The sequence below is a fragment of the Chelonoidis abingdonii genome, chromosome 1 (assembly GCF_003597395.2).
Source record: "Chelonoidis abingdonii isolate Lonesome George chromosome 1, CheloAbing_2.0, whole genome shotgun sequence".
Taxonomy (NCBI): domain Eukaryota; kingdom Metazoa; phylum Chordata; order Testudines; family Testudinidae; genus Chelonoidis; species Chelonoidis abingdonii.
The window spans coordinates 123,115,337-123,137,296 of NC_133769.1; the positions used below are offsets into that span (position 1 = coordinate 123,115,337).

At 44.2% G+C, this 21,960-nt stretch overlaps 1 protein-coding gene across 2 annotated transcripts in view; it reads left to right on the forward strand.

The window, feature by feature from the left end:
• Positions 1–21,960, forward strand: part of PIK3C2G (phosphatidylinositol-4-phosphate 3-kinase catalytic subunit type 2 gamma) — a 337,252-nt gene that overhangs the window by 313,124 nt on the left and 2,168 nt on the right. For both annotated transcript variants that reach the window (XM_032796037.2, XM_032796039.2), the window contains one exon: positions 1,524–1,649. In XM_032796037.2, the coding sequence (XP_032651928.1) occupies positions 1,524–1,649 (126 nt within the window). The remainder of the gene's footprint in view (positions 1–1,523; positions 1,650–21,960) is intronic.

Genomic DNA, 21,960 nt, shown 5'->3' on the forward strand with positions numbered 1-21,960 from the left:
GAACTGAGGGTGGGGGGAGCGTGCGGCTCCCCTTATAGCATGATATAGAGGCGCCACTCCAGGGGTCGCAGGGGTGCATCCCACATACGGGTACTGCTACGGGAAAAACTTCTGCCACCAGTGCACGTGGCAAGCCTACTGTGGAATACACCTAAGCAACACATCTCGAAGAATGCCAGTTACAGAACAGGTAACTGTCCTTTGTTTCTGCAGGAAAATCTAACATTTCTGGTCTCATATTGTGAATTATCCAAATCTGAACAACTACTTTGTAATGGGTCAAGTGAAGCTGAAATGAGGAATATAGATATGATTGTGCAGCCAAAATAACACTCTGAGCCCATCCACTCAGAAAATCCTTTTATTTGTTAATTTACATGGAGTTTCACTTCACTTTCTGTCCATGGATACTCACTTCTTTCAGGTGCTTGCAAACTGGCCAGTATGCTTTCTTTCTAAAAGCCTAAAAACACCCTCAAAATTATTGATATTTAGTAAAACACCTGTGATGGTACATTACATGTTGTGCTGTCTAATTGCATGTTGTGTTGTTAGCATTTTGATGGCCCCTCGTTTGGGAGATCCTAAGTGAGAAATGCAGGCACTGCTATGCACAAGCATAAGCCAACCACAACTGACCCAGAAGAAACTTCCCCCTATTCCACAATTGTTAACTTGTAGATTTCTTGCATCTTCCTGTAAAATACCTACTAGGGGCTTCAGAGATGGGATTCTGAGCTAGATGGATCACTGACCTGATTTGGTTCCTATATTCATAGGTCACTGAAAACAGCTAATGATAGTCTCTCCTCACAACTAATGAGCCCTTCACAAAATATACCAGACCCTCTCCCAGATAACTAACCATAACTATCTGCAATCTCCGTCTCCTTTTCTAAGGGCCAATTTTCTAAGGGGACAAAAGAGAGTTCCCAACTGTGTGAAGGTGGGAGTGGGGGAGAGAGAGACTTTATGTAAGTATCCCTTCCTGCTCATATTGTTGCTGAAAATGCTCCTGGATCTTCTGTGCTAGCATCCTCTATGAAACACCCTTAAAAACCATCAGTTGTCCCCATATCAACATTGGAACTGGCTCATTTTGTATGGGTTAAAGTCAATAGGAGATGTCTGGCTAAACTCCAGTTTCTGTGCATTGCTTTGAAAGTTGTAAGGGCTACATTGCATACCAGTCTCACATAAGTTAAAGTGGATTGATGGTCTAAGTTTCTTCCACTAAAAATATTAAATGTGGAGAATTGTATTTTGTTTTTATTTTTTCATTTACTTTTCCAAACACAATATGAGGTTGAATTCAATGTATTTCTGTTGTTTACATTGGTTAGTACTCCATTTTATATAAATAATAATATATAATATATAATATTTATATAATATAATAAAATTTTGTCAATGTAATAAGTCTCCTTATGTCTGCTTGAAGTCCAGATTTAATTTGGTACCTCTCATTTGTTTTTCTTGATAGAAACACAGACATTCATATTTATAACCCTTTTGTTCTACAGCATCTCCCAGATGGCTCTGCCCCAACTGCACATGCTGAATTTTATCTTTTACCAGATCCTGATGAAGTCAGCAGAAGGAAAACAAAAGCCGTTCCAAAAAGCACTGACCCTACTTATAATGAAATTGTGAGTGTTACCATTCTTCTTCCAGCATTTCTTGTTTTTCTTGTCCAAATCCTTTACTGAAATAGCAATAATGCTTTGAGAGCTGCAATAACTTGTACAATCAAGAAATGGGGATATATCCATAGATCAAGTGTAAGCATTTTGCTTCCAGTTGTCAGTGATAGAACAGTTTCCTTATGTCTGTCTGCTTTGCGCTGTTTGTGTTTTTCACATAAGGTGTTGATGTGCCTTGCTTCAAAGCGGTTAATGGCACCATGGCAGATCTGCTGCTACCTTGCTCTGTCATGGGCTGTTGCTTCCCAGTTACTGGGGTAGGCCTGACATGCTTTCAGGTGTGACTTTGGTATCTCTTTATACCATTTGCACTGACCACCATGAGAGCAGGTGCTTTGCTTTAACTGACCCTAAAGTATAGCCTTGGGTATTCTTGAGTCAGCCGTACAAACAAGTTTGCCAGACCAATGCAGCTGAGCTATTGTAAGCATTCTTTGAATGCTAGACATCCAGGAACAATTAAGGATTTCAGTATTAGGAATCTTGTCCTAGCATTTGACTCTGTGAACAGACTAAAGAGAGCACATATGATCATGTTTCCTGATATGGGGTGATATGTTGTCCATGTCTCTCAACCTCAGTTCTGGGTGACCTTCTCAGGGGCAATGTCATGGGCAGGGCTGGCTCTACAGTTTTCGCCACCCTAAGCAGTGCACCGAATTGCCGCTGCGGGCGGCGGGGGCAATGCGTGTGCCCATAGGGCGGCAGGCGTGTTTCTGCAGCGGCGGCAATTCGGGGGCAGCTTCTGTGTTTAGCTGAAGCCACTGCAGACAGCTGAACATAGAAGCTGCTGCCGAATTGCCGCCATCGCGGAAATGCGCCTGCCTCCCTAAGGGCACACAGACTGCCCCTGCTGCCCGGGGTGGCAATTCAGCACGCTGCTTGGGGGCAAAACAACAGGGACTGCCGCCTCTTGCAGATTACCACCCCAAGCACCAGCTTGGAATGCTGGTGCCTAGAGCTGGTCCTGGTCATGGGCCACCGAGGGCATCCACAGGTCCTGAGTAGTGGAATGGCCTCCAGATATAGATGGTAGCTGCAATATAAGCAGGGACAATAAGCACTCATGGAAAATCAAATGGTAGTACCAATAGGGCATGGTGGAGCAGAAGGCGGCACTGCTGCCCCTACAGAATATCAAAAGATGGGCAAAGATGGTATTGGACTAAATAATTACATAAATAATAAATGACTTAGCCTCTTTTTATGCCAAAGTGTTGGCAATTTACAGACCTATGTAATCACTTCCTTCACCTTTGAAATGCAGCCACCTTTGGGGTGAAAAGAAGCAACCAAGCACAGAGCAGCACTACAGGACAGGAAGTGACATGCACTATATTCTGTTGAAACTGAAGGGGGGATTCAGTTAGTGTATTTAAGGAAGCAATGAACTTCAGGGCCTTGGTAGTGATACTTAGCATGTCACATACACTACTTGATTAAGCTTCAAAACTCCCTTGTTAGGTATGATACCCTACACCATTGTACAGATAAGGAAACTGAGGCATGACAAAGTTAAGTCAATTTGTGCACAGACACAAGGCAAGTTAGTTAGCTGGGATTAGAACTACTGTTTTCTGATTTCCTAGTCCGAGGCGGGGATTCAAAAGGCTCTGAGCTGCCTGCAGTGACGGGGAGCCCACAGCCCTTTAAATCCCAGCTGCGGTTGGGATTCAAAAGGCTCTGAGCTGCCCGCAACGGCGGGGAGCCCAGAGCCCTTTAAATCCCACCCGCAGCTGGGATTCATAGGGCTCTGGGCTGCCTGCAGAGTGGGGGAGCCCAGAGCCCTTTCAATCCCAGCTGTGGCCGGGATTCAAAAGGCTCTGAGCTGCCCACAGCCCCGGGGAGCCCAGAGCTCTTTATATCTCAGTCGCGGCCGGGAATCAAAGGGCTCTGGGCTGCCTGCAGAGATTCCTGGCTGTGGTTGAGATTTAAAGGGCTCAGGGCTCCCCGTGGCTGCAGGCAGCCCAGAGCCCTTTGAATCCCGGCCGCAGTTCCAGCGGATGGCTGGGGCTGAGGATTTAAAGGTCGGGCCTCAAGTGGCGAGGAGTTGGGCCCTTAAATCCTGCCAGGACCTCAAGCTGCGGTTTCCCCAGCCACGGAGTCCAGCCCTTTATTTGCCTGACGTCAGCACCTCTTACAGTGGTAGAAGCCCTGGTTGATTAAATCCACATAGCACGCTCCACCCAACCTTCTTTTTGCCACAGCTGTTTGGTGGGGCTGCCGCTGCCGGAAGGAGGGTTTGTTTTGCAGGGTTGCATGTGGAATGGGGTGTTTCGGTACTGGGTCGGCGGATAGGTCCTGAGGGTGGTGTTCCGCAGGTGGAGGCGGGTTATTGGCCTCAACGTTTCTTTGGAGTATGGGCCTCGCCATAAGCTTTATGAGTTGTGCGGGCCTGAGTATACCACTGTACATTTTCAGCTATTCTAGCAGGCTTCAGCAAATGGTATTTAACACTATAGCTGAAACAGTAGAAGTGGCACCGGTGGCAAGTATTAAATGATTAGACTTTTATTTATCTGTTGGGTTTATATCTGGACTTTTAGCAATTAAAGTTACAGTGGAATGGAGTTGCTTGGCCTCTCTCCTCATCTCTTCTCTTCGGCCGTGTTGCGCACACACGACACAACATACACACACAAACACACAAACACAACAAACACACAACACCACACAACACACACACCACACACACACAACACCCGCCCTGGTAGAGTCCCTTCTGCCTGATACACGCACGGCTCTACCTCATTAGCAACATGCGTTGAGGCCTACTGAGTCTGAAGGAGGGCAGATACTGTGCTGAGGGGGGGGAGTCTAGCATACTCTTGTAGCTAAGATCTTCTGGTAGCTCTCCCTTAGCAGCTGGACTTTCAGTCCACACTATGTCCTACTCTATGATAGTGGCTGACCCATCAAGATCTGTCTGTAAGCCAAAACACTCCTCTTCCAGAACTCCCCTATGGCTGTTTCTAGGTATATACGTTTGCTTCTTAGGGGACACTTGACATGAAAGCAAACAGACACGCAGGTGCGGTTGTTCACAGGAATCTAAACACATTTACTCTTTACTTAGCAGCGATGAGAAATAACATATCTGACAAAATAATAACAACCTATTTCATGATCAGTTTCCACAAACTCTAGGGATCTTCTGAGCTTTGCAAAGTCCTGTTCTTTGTCAGGATTGCTACATGTCCTGAGAAGTCACAGCTTCTCTTCAGATCGAGAGTGTCTCTCCCGCTCGGCAGCAGCTTCTCGAATCATGTCCCATAGTTAAACAGAACCCTGCTACAAAAAATGTCCCCCTATCCTGCCCATGCTTCTATGTTTTCTATTCACTAGCCTCTGGAGAAAACTTGGTCACAACTGTTCCCATTCACGCAACCCTTCTGTCAAGCGTAGTCCTAATTCTGAACCTTAAGTCCAAATGTGGGTGCCTGCATGAAACCTCCAAGCTTAATTACAGCTTGGATCTATAGCGCTGCCACAGTCAAATTTCCAGTGTTTGGCTACTCTGGTCTCCCAAACCTTCCTGGAGACCCCAAGACTCAGATGCCTTGAGTCTTACCAAAAGGGAAATAACCCCTCCCCTTGTCTTCCTTTACTTCCTCCCAGGCTTCCCTCGTGGTTATCCTGGAAGTTACTGTACTTAACTCCTTAAATACAAACAGAGGACAATTACCTTCCCCTCCTCTTTTTCCCCTCCCAGTCTTTCCTGAGAGAGACCGTAATCCTGGCACAGGATTTCTATCCCAGAGCCTCACTTAGAAAGAAACAACAGGTTTTAAAAGAAAGCTTTAATAAAAGAAAGAAAAGACATAAAATGCTCTCTGTATCAAGATAACAATATACGGGTCAATTGCTTAAGAATATGAATAAAAGCCTTATTCAAAAAGAATACAATTTAACTTCCAGCAATACACACATGTAAATATGAAAAAATAAAAGCCTATTGTTTTTCTACCTTTGTACTCACAACTTGGAAACTGAAGATTAGAAGCTTGAAGATAGAAAGATCCCTCTCATAGCCGAGAGACAGACAAAAGACACACACAAAGGGACACACACCCAAACATTCCCTCCCTGAGCTTTGAAAAATCTGGTTTCTTGATTGGTCCTCTGGTCAGGTGTGTGGTTCCCTTTGTTAACCCTTTACAGGTAAAAGAAACATTAACCCTTAGCTATCTGTTTATGACACCTTCGCATACCCATTGTTCAGTCACAACACAGTTTATAACTTGCCGTTGTTCCTGGTCTGGCAGAGACCAGGGACAAGAAAGTTACACTCCCTGTCAGCAAATGGTGGACTCTACCACCACATACCAGGCATTCAATGATACAACAATTTCATAACAACTTCATAACGCCAGTTTATAAGGTGTACGTAGACACATTCCTCAAATCATCACACTGAGATTGTTTCTCTAAATTAAAACCGTCTTACATATATTTAGCACTCATCATCATGAAAGAATCCCTAAATATTCTATACACCATATAGCTCCAGTAACACTAAAACACTGCCATATTTGTGAGAGCACGCACCGGTAGTCAGTGGGAGGAGTGTTAATTTTGGCCCAGGACTCAGGAGGAAACTTCTGGTTTTAAGAAAAGTACCACGGAAACTTTAACGTCTGCTAAAACAAGACCTCCAGATTTTAAGATCTCAGCTGAAAGACCTGTATGCACAGTGAAGCACATGATACTCAGTCTAGTTCACAAAGAAGAATTGAGCTGACCCTGATAGGAAGTTGAGGTTCAAACCTGAAGTTTCTTACACTGTTTAGAAACCCCTATGATTATACCACCCCATGTGATGCCATGCTGCATGCATTTTCCATGTCTGTAGGTGATGGACAGAGGCAAAAGCAGGGGTTATATTTTTGTGAGCCTCAGGGAACTGGAAAAAACAACTAAAAACACAAGTCAGCCTTCTATTAACTTAGTTACTGTCCAGGAGGCTGAATAAAGTAATATAGTAGATCTTTTTATAAGAATTCACAAGCTTTTATTTAAGCCAAAGGGCTGGAAGGAAATTGTATTTTCAATTTTGCTCTGTGTTGGAAGCTGAGAAAATTCTGAAATGTGCCTCTCTTGGGTATATTTGATTTTAGTTTTGCACTTTGTATAACTGCCTGAAGAAAATTATAAACCTTATTTTTGTTTCGTTTTTTTCCTCGTGTATGAGACTGAAGATATGAAGGTCTGGAAGGTGTCTGACACCAAGCAAAACAGACTGTGTGGTTTGGAGTCACCGTTAGCAGGCATTTATTTATTTTTTGCTGCTGCTTTTGCATTTTGTACTTTTTTGCATTAAAAACAACATAATCTTGGTTTAGAACGATGCTTAAAGAGAGGATGAAGCAGGGGTGAAAGTAACTTAAAGGATTTACCGGTACTCCGGAGCCCTTAGGAGGAGGCAGGGCCTCAACCAAAATAGGCATGGCCTCTACTGGAAGAGGCGGGGCCATAAATACAGGTGCTTTAAATCAGGATTAAAAGGCCTGGGGCTGGGGCTGTTGTGGCAGCAGCTGAGAGCCCTGGGCCCTTTTAATCACCCCTGGAACTACCAGCTGCAGAGTTAAAGGGCCCAGGGCTGTAGTGGTAGTCAAGCCCCTGGCCCTTTAAATTGCTGCTGGAGCCCCGCCACCACTACCCCAGGGCTCCGGCAGGCTCCAGGGATGATTTAAAGGGCCCAGGGTGATAGCAGCTACTGGAGCCCCAGATGCTTTAAATTGTCTCCAGAGCCCTGGGGAGGTGGTGGCGGGGTTCTGGCAGTTATTGGGCCAGGGCGGTAGTGGCTGCTGCAGCCCTGGACCCTTTAAATAGCCAACGGAGCTCCACTGCTGCTAACCAGGGCTCCAGCAGGCCCCAGGGATGATTTAAAGGGCCTGGGGTGGTAAAAGCTACCAGAGCCTCAAATCCTTTAAATCGTCCCTGGAGCCCTGCTGCCGGAGCCCTGGGGAGGCAGCGGTGGGTCTCCAGTGGCTATTTTAAGGGCTGGGGCTGTAGTGGCTGCCACAGGCCTGGATCCTTTAAATAGCCGCCGGAGCCCTCCCACCGCTACCCCAGGGCTCTGGGGACAATTTAAAGGGCCCAGGGCGGTAGCTGCAGCAGGTGCCCCAGGCCCTTCATATCACCACCAGAGCCCCGCCGCCGCTTCCCCAGGGCTCTGGCAGCAATTTAAAGGGCCTGGGGCTCCAGCCGCTGCTGGGAGCCCCAGGCCCTTTAAATTGCTGCCAGGAGAAGCCATACCGGGGTGTACCGGCTTACTTTCACCTCTGGGATGAGGACAAAGAATATGGAGAAAACAGATACACAGTAAGGAGAAAGAAAATCACAAATAGGCTGATGAAACAGGGAAAGGGGTAAAGAGGTATCATTCAAAAAAGTCCCAGTCTGTTTATCTATGTAAAGGGCTGCAAGAGGTAACTAAGGGGTCAAAAGGGACTAAACCTGAACAACTTAGATTTCCCAGCAGTGATGGTTCAAAGCTCTGACATCCATAGAGTGAAAAGGGGCAGGACCTGCTGCATTAATTCCCCTTCAAGGTCCTAAGACTATATTGAAACATTTGTAGTATCAGCTATGTAACATGTTATGAGTTCATGTTTGCCCTCAAATTATCTTTTTTCTTCCAAAAGCAGGAGAAAATGCAGTTTGGCCAGTTAACAGAAAATCTAGAAACTGTGCCATTGCTAAGAGAGACAACTGTCCCTTATTGGAGACTAACATTTCATTAGATGCCTCATATGTCAGCCACACTTAAGTCTTTGGAGTCAGGAATACCTGAATTTTCTAACAGCTCTCTCACCAATTTGCTGTGTGGCCTTAAGCACTTCACTTCTGTTTAATTTGAATGTATAAGTGGCAAGAATTATTATTAAACAGTGATTTGAGAATTGGCCTGGACTACATGTGAGATATTGGCAGCTGAAAGCTTTAGCCCCATACTGTGTATCCACCCCAAATCTTTCAACCTCCTTTTCCGCACACATACACTCTAATTACGTGTTCCTTGTTTCCTCTGAATTTGCAATGCCTTCTTAGAGCCAACTCATAGGGAGTGATTGAAACCCATGTAGACTGTACTCTGTCCCTGTAAATTGTGTCATTCCTCAATGCCTACAGCTTCTCTTGGCCCAAGGAATGAGAGTTCTCACCCTCCCAACACTTGCATGTACAGATACTCAGTAATGAAAAGATTCTTTAGCTATGCAGCTGGCAAATTAAAATTCTTCAGTGATTTTAAATGAAAAATTAAGATGGTAATTTTTATATTTTGGCCAAGAACCATGACACATTAGTACTGTCACATTAATACAGCATCATTAATCAAATCATATTTGCATTAAATTACATGACCTCTTACTGTGTTTCTGTCCTTGCGTTTATTCTGTCTAAAAAACATTTCTCCATTTTTAAAAAATTCATCTACAACTCAGTGAAAGGGATACGGTAAAGATTATGGATTACATGGCGACTAGCATCTGCTTAGATATGCAAGAAAAAGGAACAGGTGCAAGAAGCGCTTTCTCCTTGGGGCCCTTCCTCACTCTCATGCAGGAACTGGTCAAAACAGCAGCCTCTGGAGTCTGCTGAATGAAAGAATTGCTCCCTGTTAAAGCCACCTCAAGGGGGGCAAGGAGGGCCTGTCCTTCCCTCCCATGCCAGTGAGCAGAGTTGGTTAACCACCTGAAAGTCTATCATACTGAATGACCTTGTCCTGAATAGCTGGGAGCTTAAGGAGGCATTAATGACCCATATGTAGAAGTTAGTAAGTCACTGTAATGCCTTTGATCCAAGCTGTTTGAGGAATTCCAGCAAGATGTTATCATAGCCCACTGCTGTGTCTGACTTGATGAAGTTAAGGGTCTTATCTAGCTCATTGACCATGAATGTCTCTGGTTGACTCCTGCCCACGTTATGATGTCGAAGTTGGCACCATTCGTCCTGTACTTTGCATTTGAATTGCTTCTCCACTGAGACCTGTGCTACCCACAGTAGATAGCTTGCAACCTCACTGGGCTTAACCAGTGGATGATTTTGACATGAAGTTGTTGAGTAGTGCCCAGCCGGTGGATCAAGTTCCAGCATTTCCGGCTGCAATAAGTGAAGTCAAAGCTTCTCTGTAGATTCCATCCACTGAGTGAACATGGCAGCATTCAGAGACTTAATCAGGTGTTCAGTGATGTCCAGGTCGCCAGATAATTGGAATTTCCTGAGCAGGGAATAGCTGAGTTGGTATTACTGAGCATGTGGCTTTGTAAATAGCTCCTTGGAACTGGTGGTAGTCTTCTTTGACTGGGTTGGGATACAATGCAATGGAATTGTAACCACGCTGCATTCCAGTATGGCACAAGACTTTTCCCAGTCAGTGGAATTTCCAGAAGACAAACACTTGATTGAGCTTCAACTGATGTGTAGCTGGAGCCCAATGTGAATGAATGACAGTCTATGTTGGCTATGGGGGAAGTTATCAAGTACTACACAGCTCAGTGCTTGTGAACAGCCATCTAGTGAACTGACCCAGCAAAGGTCGGGTGAGTAGTCTTTCAACCATCTGGCTGAAAGAAATGTACCATGTTGTTTTGCATTGTGAATCAACACAAAGTCATTGTTAGTCGCCCAATCCATCAGCCGTTCAACATCATCATCTGAATCAATGTACCCCCACTCAGAGTGGTGGCTGTTAAAATCAGCAACAAAGATTGGTGGATGATCAAGTATTGGAAGGACCTACTGGTTCCAGTGCTCACTTGGTGGCATATATACATTGGCAATCCTAGATCATGTTGTAAAAACTGGGGGAGGAAAGTGGAACAACATCAGATATGTCAGCGCACATGTATGTTGCACAGCCATATTTGGCATTTGGGATGAGTGAAATGAGGCCAAAGCCATTGCAACCATAACATCCTGCTAGCCTAATTGCAACATGAGTTTCTTGCAAATAGCTTACGTCGACACTGAGACAAGTAGCTAAGACACTAATGGTGCTGTGTTTGGCTGCCGACAGGTCCTCATCATTAAGCTGAAGAATTCAAAGGGCAGATCCAATGGCCTGAAAGTCGAAGGATGGTGCTACATTGGGCTCACAGTCAGATAGCACATAACCAAGATTCATCCATCGCTGAATTTGGTCCATTGGCTGGATCATTAGCTTCCCTGGCCCAGGCCAGGCAGTGATGGGTAGCACACTTGAATGCTTATCCATTACCCCACAGTTGTTTCAGAAAAGTTGCCAGTTAAACCTGGGGTATGAGCACCCGAACACTTAGAACATTAGCCCTTGCCCTCTGCTATTTAGCTGCAGAGTACTGCACTCCTGTCTGATGTCACTTGTCTCACACCAGGCTGGTCAATGTAGAACTTAACAAAGCTATGCATATTGCTACCAGGACTTTACATGCAACTCCATTGCCATGATTGCCAACAGTTAGTAACATAGCACTGCCCCATATTCACTGTGAGAGGCCTTTATGTTGCTGGCCAAGATCCATGAGAACAGCAACCTGCTTTTGTATGCAGACTTCTTCAACCACCCACCAGCTCACCTCTCTTCTAAACACCCTTTATGGTTGTTTCTGCTACCACAGAGCATGATGGTGGAATCTGCTTGGTACAATGAGTGGTCAGAGATGACAGTTATTAATCACTCTCTCATCACTGACCCAACCATCTGTCAACCAGGTCTTGTTATGCCAAGGCACTTGTGATCATCTCTGAACCAGTTTCAAACAGGACTAAGCAACTGTGCAGCTGATCTCTTTAAATGGGGTTTTTCTAATGGCCCACAGTGCAGCTGCAGTGAACTTTGGACTATGCCTCATATCCTTGACAAATGCCAACTGCCTTATTTCGACGGCGGGCTGATCATGACATCATCAAATGGCTGGGCACATTGCGCATATGCTGAGAGAAGGAGGCATTGTGCCTCACTGAGGCACCATGTTGCCCAGTGTTCTGCAATAGAAAGGAGGGGTTGCTGTCATAGGCGCTGAGTTATATGGGCCTGTGGTGCCTGTGCTCCACCAATATTCAGGAACATGGGCCCAGCTCCACCAATGTTTGGGCTTATATTTTCAAAGCCATCCTATCCACAGCATGAACCAGGGCAACTTCCCCAGGCCCCAGGCCCCGCACTTTCTGGGGCCCCATGCTTCATAGGGATGCGAGGTCCAAGGTGGTCTGGGTGGTTAGCAGGGGGACTGGGACCGGCAGCAGCTCCATCCCACCTCTTCCCATCCCTTCCCCCCAAACTCCCACCCCTACTCTACCCCCATCCCACCCCCATTCCACTCCTTCCTCCAAGGCCCCGCCCCACCTCTCTCCGGCTTCAACACCCTCTCCCGAGCGACACTGGGAGCCAGCAGGGTGGAGAGGAGCAGGGCGGGTTATGGCCTGGTTACTTGCTGCCGCTGCCGCCAGGCCCCCTACTAACTCTTCAGGCCGCCCTGGACCCTGCATCCCCTTGAAATGCAGGGCCCCCCAAAGTGTGGGACCTGAGGTAGTTGCCCCGGTTCATCGTATGGATGGGACGGCTCTGCTTGGACTAGTTCTGAGCACCACCAAAAATTATACTGCTGTGAGCCAGTGCAGCTCCCTGATCACCGCAAGGAGCTGTAATAACTTGTGTCACTACTGTAAGGTCCTGCAATGACCCTTCTCTAGTCTATGCCATCCATGTCCTGCCCCTGGAACACCCTTTTCCTCTCTTATGCTGGGAGTTATGAATGCAGTTGGTGCTTTCCAGTAGCAAATTACAGTGCAGGGGAATGGTCTATTGGCCACATGGCCATTTTAAGGTCACTAGTGGCCTTAGCAAAGTGGGAAACCTAAGCCATGATGATGAGAGCTGGAAGAATTTTGAAAGTCTGATTGTCTTTTCATTATTCACTTTATTGCACTTCGTTCGGTGTGCACAAACTGGAGAGGTGGCTTCGCTTTTGCCAAGCCAGTTTCACTTTCTATTTCTGATGCATTGGCACAATGCTGTTGTGTTTGTGTTTTACAAACAGTGCAAGAGAAGGTATACATTTAAAATTGTTTTCACAGAGACAAAACAAAAAACCCCATGGAAACATGTATACACCGATATTGATTTTATGTTAATATACACTCTTTTACACAAATCCAAGATTTGAAGCCTAAAGCAACATGACAGTGTCCTTTTAAATATTATAAACCAATATATTATTCCTGAAGCATTTTCTGATCAATGAGAGAAGGAGAGACTGAAACACGGGAATTGATTACGAATGCAGCTCGTTTCTTGTTAGGCTGTCACTTGCCAGATTTTTACATTCAAGAATACAATGCTCACATTTCATAATTAACCCCAGCATGTTCTCACAGTATCAAGGTAACTTCAAGGGTAAGTGTAAAACTGGAAGACCTTGTATTTTTCTAAAAGGATGTAACACAAGCTTGCTCACTTATTTTAAAGAGGTACAACAGCATCATAACAATGATGATCCCAACTAACGTATAAATTGCACTACCTTGATTTGGGCCCAATCCCACAATTCTACTTTTTGCAACTTGTACTGTGTTGGCTTTGTATTATGTTTATTACGTGACAATCCCATTAAAATATCTCAGTTACTGTACCGAATGCACATTTGGACACTGCTAGTGAGAATTTTCTAGACTTTCACTGCAGGGGCTTGTCTACACAAACATTGAGTTCATGGCAAGATGGGGTCTGAATCTGCCCTGCAGTAGCCTGTTGCAGACTAACTGTCCTTGGGGATGCTGCTGACATGTATTAACACTTTGTTAGTGTACTTTGATCTAGTCCTCTTTGAGACAGGCCTAGATCAAAGGTCACTAACTGTCAGTCAGGAGGGTCCATAGGGTTCATGGCAGGTTAGTTTGCACACCCTATTTTGCTGCAAACTAAATGGTCATGTAGAGAAGTCCTAAGGATTTGTGTATGCCAAGAGCAGAATTTATACAGGCAGTTTTCAAAGGAAAGTTGTCATTTCTTTATTGTATGGGTTTTTTAAATGGTTGGGTTTGGTTTGGTTGGTTGATTAGTTTTGGGTTATTTTTGTTTGGGTTTTTTTTGTCTTGAACTGTTATGAAATCTTTTGGAAGTACCATTGAGAAGAAAATTAGACAGTTTTAAATAAATCCTTATATAGTATCTGTCTATCTTAGGGGTTTATACGGCTGCCAATTACCGTATTATCGGAGTGCCTTCCAAAGAAAATCAATAGCAAAGTCCCTGGTGGACTTCATGGAGTTTCTGGCATTTCTCCTTGTTTGAGGTCAAAATTCTGCTTGGGGTAAGATTTGCGGGGCTTGGGGGAGGGATTATTTTTTGGTTGGTGTAGGGGTTTAGGGGTAGAAGTTGGTGTCAGTGTTGACACACTCATTCTTATGGGACAGCTTTTATGAAGAGGAAGATTTTTCCAAAGAACGGTCAGTTGTTGGATTCCCCTGATTTCATGTAGAAGTTTGTTCTATAGGCAGATCGCTCCACAGAGAATACTTTATCCCCAGCTCTCATATGCTTTCTCATGGACTTCGGGATCTGTATTGTCCCAGAGGAATGCAACTGTCACAGTGGATCATATATAAAAATTTGGTCTTTTCATGCAGCTCGGGCTTGTCCCATTAATAGCTTTAAAATTTAGGACCGAGGCCTTATATTGGTATCAGAAACTGACTGAGTTTAAGTGAAGGGACTTGAGTTCGGGCTTGATGTACTCATGGCAGCCTAAGCCAGGGAGAAAGTAGGTAACTGCCTTCTTTGCCAGGTGGAGTCTGTGTATCATCTTGTCATATCCCTGGTCAAGTTCTCTCTTGTGGACGCTCTCCAGGCTGCTGTGTTTGGATTCCACATGGTGGATCTGTGTGCTTTTAAGTTTCCTTTTGTCTGGGTAGGCTCTGGTCTCTCTGGCATACTTCCTGGGCACAGACACTGTTAGCCCTTCATGGAAGTGGGACTTTGCATTTTAGTTGGCCCAGGCCCCAGAACCACTGCTGACCCCCACAAGATACCACAGTTGTTTAAGTACTTCCTTTCCCAGAGCTCCAACCATGTGGCTATTCTGGATTATCATTTACCTCTCCATGGACACAGAGGCCACGTCTACACTACGCGATAATATCAAATTAGCTAAAATCGGTTTAATAAAACTGATATTATAAATTCGATTTCACGCGGCCACACTAGGCACAGTAATTCGGTGTTGTGCGTCCATGGTCCGAGGCTAGCGTCGATTTCTGAAGCGTTGCATTGTGGGTAGCTATTCCGTAGCTATCCCATAGTTCCCGCAGTCTCCTCCGCCCCTTGGAATTCTGGGTTGAATCATTGTCGCGGGTGGTTCTGGGTAAATGTCGTCAGTCATTCCTTCCTGCGGGAAAACAACAGCTGACAATCCTTTCGCGCCGTTTTTCCCTGGATTGCCCTGGCAGACGCCATAGCACGGCAACCATTGAGCCCGTTCAGCATTCTTTTTTTCCGGCAGCGTATGTGTACTGGATGACACGGACAGAGGCGATACTCCAGCGCTACACAGCAGCATTCATTTGCTTTTGCATGATAGCAGAGATGGTTACCAATCGTTCTGTACCGTCTACTGCGGAAGTAAACTGGCAATGAGTTGACGGTTATCTCTCCCCCTCTGTACTGTCCACTGCTATCATGAGTGCCCCTGGCTGAGATCGGCTGGGGGCGCAAAGTAAAAATTGGAATGACTCCCGAGTCAACCCTCTTTATGGTTTCAAAAATAGAGTCAGTCCTGCCTAGAATAAGGGCAGTGTACTAGGGACCGTGTATCAGAGCACAGCTGCTCCATGTCATATTCACGGGCGTGCCCCTGCAACAACCTCACTGTTGTTCCCTCCTCCCCAACCTTCCTGGGCTACCGTGGCGTGTCCCCCCATTTGTCATGCAGGTATAAAGAATGCGGAATAAGAAAACGAGACTTGTTAGTGAGATAAATGAGGGGGAGGCAGCCTCCCGGGCTATGACAGTCCAGGCAGTACAGAATCTTTCTTTACACAGAAGGAGGGGACTGATTGAAGCTCACCCCAGTTGCTATGAGGAAGACGGTTACTAGCCATTCTGTACCATCTATGGAATAACTGGGAGTCATTCCATTTTACCAGGCGCCCCCGCCAGCTCACCTAAGGCCAACCAGGAGCACTCACGGGCTGATGGCGACGATGGATATACAGTCCTATTGCACCATCTACCACTGGGGAGGGAGAGGGCGGATACTGCTCACTGCTGCAGCATCGCATTACCAGCAGCATTCAGTACACATGGGTACACTGAAGAGTCAAGAAATGATTTTTTTCCCTTCTTCTCTCCTGGTGTGGGCGGGGAAGAAACTGAGGAGCTATTCCCTGAACACGCCAGACACTGTGTTTGAACCACAGCATTGAGAGCTCAGCCAAGATGCCATACTTTTCAGAGACTGCTGTGGACTGTGGGATAGCTGGAGTCCTCAGTACCCCCTCCCTCCCCCTCGATGAGCGTCCATTGATTCTTTGGCTTTCCGTTCTTGTCTTGCGCACTGTTAGCCTGGAGATTTTTTTCAAATGCTTTGGCTTTGTCTGTCTCTGTAACGGAGCTCTGATACAACAGATTATCGCCCCATTAAAGTGATCAGATCCATATCTCCCGTAGGTCCATGCTGGAGCTCTTTTTTGGATTTGGGACTGCATCGCCACCCATGCTGTCAGAGCTCCATGCTGGGCAAACGGATGTAATTCAAAGTTCGCGGGGCTTTTCCTGTTTACCTGCGCGCTGCATCTGAGTTCAGATTGCTGTCCAGAGCGGTCAGTTGGTGCACTGTGGGATACCGACCGGAGTCTATACGTCGATTTCCTTCCACACTATACCCTATCCGATATGTTTATATCGATTTTGGCTACTCCTCTTTTGGGAGGAGTACAGAAATCGATATAAAGTGCTCTTTATATCGATATAAAGAGCGTTGTAGTGTGGACGGGTACAGCGTTAAATCAATTTAACGCTGTTTAAATCGATTTAAACGCGTAGTGTAGACCAGGCCAGAGACACAGGCTTTGCAAAAGGTTTTGTACACAGTTACTGTTTACTATTGATAGCCCAAGAAATGTACAAGTCTGGAGAAAAAAAAAAACAATAGAACACCTGTACGCATTCCCTGCTTCAGTTTCCTCATTACTCTTGAATATTCTCTGTATTTAGCTCAGAGTCTTTTATGAAGTCTAGGATCCTTCCCCCTGCTTTAGGCTTTTACTCTGGAACATAGAGTCTCCTCTCCCTACTGCAGCCAGATTTTTACCTTAGCCTCTGGTTTCTTCTTCCTTCCTTCCTTTCTCTCTCTCTCTCAAATGGCCAGGGAGAGACCCTTGCTCTTATAACCTACAATCCCCTTTGTCAGGTGACCCCCCTGAACAGCCTCATCAGGTAAACAAAGTCTCCCACCCAGTGATTCATTGCTTAGTTACCTCCCCCTTGAAGTGCAGCCTTGAAAAACTTGTTTGCCTTCATGGTAGCCATCTCTTTGTCCAAGAGTTTTCCATTAGAATGGATGAGCACCAAGATTTAATGCACCTCCATCGTTAGCCCAGAGTCGCCACCCTTTAGAATTTGAGTTCAGCATGGAGGTAAAAAGGCAACAAAGAAGGCCGACATACCCCATATTCAAAATGGAGTTTGCAGTCTGACACTGATACACATACAGAATCCCCAATATTAGCCAGAAAGCATAAACTGTAAATAGCCAGATTCTCCAAATCATCACAGGAAGATCCTCTACTCTGTGTGAAAGGGATGCAGTTTTCAAGCAAGCTGAAGATGAAAAAAGGACATTTTTAGATATTGATGCATTCAGACTTAGTGAGAAGTCAAACAGGCCCCTAAGGCTTCATACCATTTTGATAAATGGGGTCTGTATGCCTTCAGTAGAAGGTAGAGATAATGTCTGCGACAGTTCTTCAAAGCATTTCTCCTTTCCGATCAGCATTGCTTTGATCTAGCCTAGGTTTGTCTTGAGCCAGCTGCTTTTCCTTCTAGAGCTGATTTCATGTTGGCATTCTGACATTTTAGTAGTGTTGGTTGTTGCATCAATTGAGAATGAGATACATACTTAAGTGTCATCAGCATACTTTTGGCATCTAAACCTACAGCATCTCACTATCTCTCCCAGTGGTCTCATGTAGATCTTTGTAGAGAAGAGAGGATGCTATGCATCCCCACAGGACCTTGCAGGTGAGGGTCTTTGGAGAGGAGGAACAGACTTACTCATTACGACCCTCTGAGTTCTGCTGGAGATGAACTGTCATGTCGGCATGTTAGTAGTATCTTGTGGTCCACTGTCAAAGGCTACAGAAGGTCCAGCAACATAAGCATGGAGATCTTTCCTGTGTCTAGGGCCATAAGAAGGCCCTCCTTTAATGCCACTAGAGCATTCTCTGTTTTGTGTCACAGTCTGAACACTGATTCTACGGCATCGAGGCTAGTGGATGGTGCATATGTTGCCAGAGCTTGGTGGTTATTCTTTCTAGTTATTTTGCCAATGGTTTGGGAGATTGGGGATAGGACAGCACTTGGAGGGATCTTCAGGGCCAAGTACTGGATTTTGGGGGACTGGGTGAACTAGTATTTTTCTTGGAGTTTGGTAGATGTGTTCTACTGAAGAAGGCATTTACTATTTCCCGTATAGGGAGTATAACTGTTCTTCACTGGCTTTTACCAGCTATGAAGAGCATGGATCCATTTCACACATTGTGGCTATAATATTTTTCAGAACTCTTTTTTTCACAATATGCAAACAGTATATACTTTCTAACAATATTGTTGATTTCACCAGTGACAGCTGTTTATTATGTGTGATGTGCAACAATTACATGTTCATGAAACTTAATTTTATTTTTATTTTTTTTAGTGAAAAATGCTTCTTGAACAAGTTAGCTCAAAAAAAGAGAACTATAAAAGAGAGCACAGTGCTTTCTGGAAATAATCAGCATTCTAATTTTATTTTAGGCAGTTAATTTCTAATGTACTTGCTTTTTTCCTTTGTGGTGGCTGACGTTATTTCTGTTGTATGTTCCTATTCCATGTTTTTAAGCAAAGAGTCTATTTAGAGTTGCTTCAGAATATGTCATCAGCACAGTGTTAACAGTTATTTTGGCTAATCATCAATACCATTTTAAAATATTAAAATAATCCTAGTGATTTTAGCATCTGTGCTCTTATATGTGCTCTTATCTTATGATGAACAAAATAATTATTAATAGTGAACCAACCATGTTTTACAATTAATGATTACCAGTCCTTCCAATTCCATATACTTATTACTATAATTAATAATTAGGTGTTGCCTCTGTGTGAGAGGCAAGTAAATACACAAAATCAACTTAGGGCAAGAGGTCCCAATTTTTATTAACATAATTAATAGTGTCTTGGACTGACAGAAGACAGTATCTAAAGGTCTAGCAGTTTCCCCCTAATTAGTATGCTAACAGGCCCCACACGTTGTGATGAGGAGGACACTAATGTGTCACAATTAGAATTGGGGAAAGAACTGATTTTTCAATTTGTTGGCAGTTCTGTAAAAATGAAATAAAATTCATTTTGAGACAAACCAAAACTGATTTTTTTTTCAGAATTTTCAGCTAATCAAAAAAGTCAGTTTCATTTCAGGTATTTTTTTAATGCGGGCAAAGGAAATGAAGGGCTAGATTCACAAAAACAGAGCAGGGCCTCATCTGGACTACTGTGTCCAGTTGTGGGTCCCACATTACAAGAAGGATGTGGTAGAATTGGAAAGAGTCCAGCAAAGGGAAACAAAAATGATTAGGGGCTAGAACACATGACTTACGAGGAGAGCCTGAGGGAACTGGGATTTTTTAGTCTGCAGAAGAGAAGAATGAGGGGAAATTTGATAGCTGCTTTCAACTACCTGAAATGGGGTTCCAAAGAGGATGGATCTAGACTGTTCTCAGTGGTAGCAGATGAGAGAACAAGGAGTAATGGTCTCAAGTTGCTGTGGGGGAGGATTAGGTTGGATATTAGGAAAAACTTTTTCACTAGGAGGGTGATGAAGCACTGGAATGGGTTACCTAAGGAGGTGGTGGAATCTCCTTCCTTAGAGGTTGTTAAGGTCAGGCTTGACAAAGCTCTGGCTGGGATGATTTAGTTGGGGATTGGTCCTGCTTTGAGGGGGGTTGGACTAGATGACTTCCTGAGGTCCCTTCCAACCCTGATATTCTGTGATTCTATGGTGCTGTCCTCTTTAGACCATATGTCCCGGTGGTTTGGGCACTCACTTGTCATGTGTGATAAACCCAGTTTAAATCCCTACTCTGGAGCAGGAACTGGAAGCCAGCAATTCTCCTCCTCCCATGTAAGTGCTCTAACCTGCAAACTATAGCCTAATTTTGGAAGGAAGTGGGTTTCAATCTCTCCTGTTGAACTGCTTTATATAAAATACTCATAGTTGTGAGCCAGTATAAAGCAGTTAGAATGACTCTAGTGCCCAGTAGCCAGGGCATTCACTTAGAAGGAGGGAAACCTAGATTCAAGTCCCTGTTCCAGACTCTGGATTTAAACCAGGTATCCCATGTGAGTGCCAAACCACTGATATAAGGGGGATATTACCACCCTACCTTTATTTTTGTGACTCTTGCCCTTCATTTCCCACTGGGGGTTCTAACCACTTGGGAGTGTGTGGGGGGTCCTCCTTCTAAGATTTTGTGAGTGATGCCTTACGCCCCCCCAATTCAAAAAAAAAAAATCTGATTATTTGAAAGTTGTTTGTTTTAACATTTGTGAGATTTTTTTTAATTCAACCAAAACAGTTATTTAAAATTTACATGAATTTGCTAAATGTTTTGGTAAATCCAAATCTGAAATTTTCAGCAAAAAAAAGTTTGTCAAACAATTTTGCCCAGCTCTATTTCCAGTTCATCTTGGTTTGAAAATTTGGTCCTAACCGACTTACCTAAAGTTACAAAGCAAGTCACCAACAGAGTCAGGAATAGATCCCCCAGAATAAAGAATCCTGTTTCTCACTGCTGTGATTTAACCAGGAGATACACAAATTATTTTATAAATATTTACCTTAAACTTTCTTTGTCACAGCTTAACTCCATTACTACTAGTCCATTCTTCTCTCAGTAGTAATTATAACTAATCCTTGTTGTCTTTATATAATCCTTGCACATGTATGCTATCCCTATGGGATTTTTGTACATGGAATTAGCCTTCTCTTAATCACTCCACAATGGACCTCACCTGTATTTCCTAAACTTGTTAAAATATTTTTGTTGCACTCTCCTGAATTCTCTCATTCCTTTTTCAGAATAAGGTATCAAAAACTGAATGTAGTATTCCAAGTGAAGCCTATTCCTGAGCTGAGTAGGCCTAGCCTTGTGTCCATGGGATACTTCTAATATTAATAATAATTTATAAAATGCATTCAGCCCTTCGATGATAATGAAATGATAAATTTCATGACTCTACAGAAAGGGAGGAGTGAGAATGTATTTCAAAAAAAGCAGACATTAACAAATTCAGAGAACTGGAAAGTAAGGTGCCATGGGAAGAAAATCTAAGGGAAAAAGGAGGTCAGTAGAGCTGGCAGTTTTCAAGTAGAGCATATTAAAGTCATGACTGAAAACTATCCTGACACAAAAGAAAGACAGAAAGAATAGCAAGAGGCCAATATGCTCCATGAGGCACCCTTTAATTACCTGAAATTCTGAAAGGAATCCTACAAAAAGTGGAAACATGGATGAATTGCTAAGGAGGAGTACACACGAAGAGCACAACCATGGAGAAAATCAAAAAAGCTAAGGCACAAAATGAGTTACACCTGGCCAGGGACATAAAAGGCAATATGAAGAGGTTCTTTAAATACCTTAGGATCAAGAAAAAGATGAAGGAAAGTGTAGGTCCTCTAACTTAGTGTGCAAGGAGAGCTAATAACAGTTAACATCAAGAAGGTTGTGAGCCTACTTTGCTTCTGTCTTTATCAATGTGACCAGGTACTCAAGGAGGAAGGAACAAAAGCCAAAATAGGGAAAGACCAGGTTAAAGAATATTTAGATAAGTTGAATGTATTCAAGTTGGCAGGGCCTGATGAATATCATCCCAGGGTATATAAGGAGCAAGCAGGAGCAATCTTGGAACTGCTAGCAATTATCTTAGAGGATTCATAGAGAACAACTGAGGTCCCAAAGGACTGGAGAAGGGCAAACATAGTACCTATCTTTAAAAAGGGAACAAAAAGGAACTGGGAAG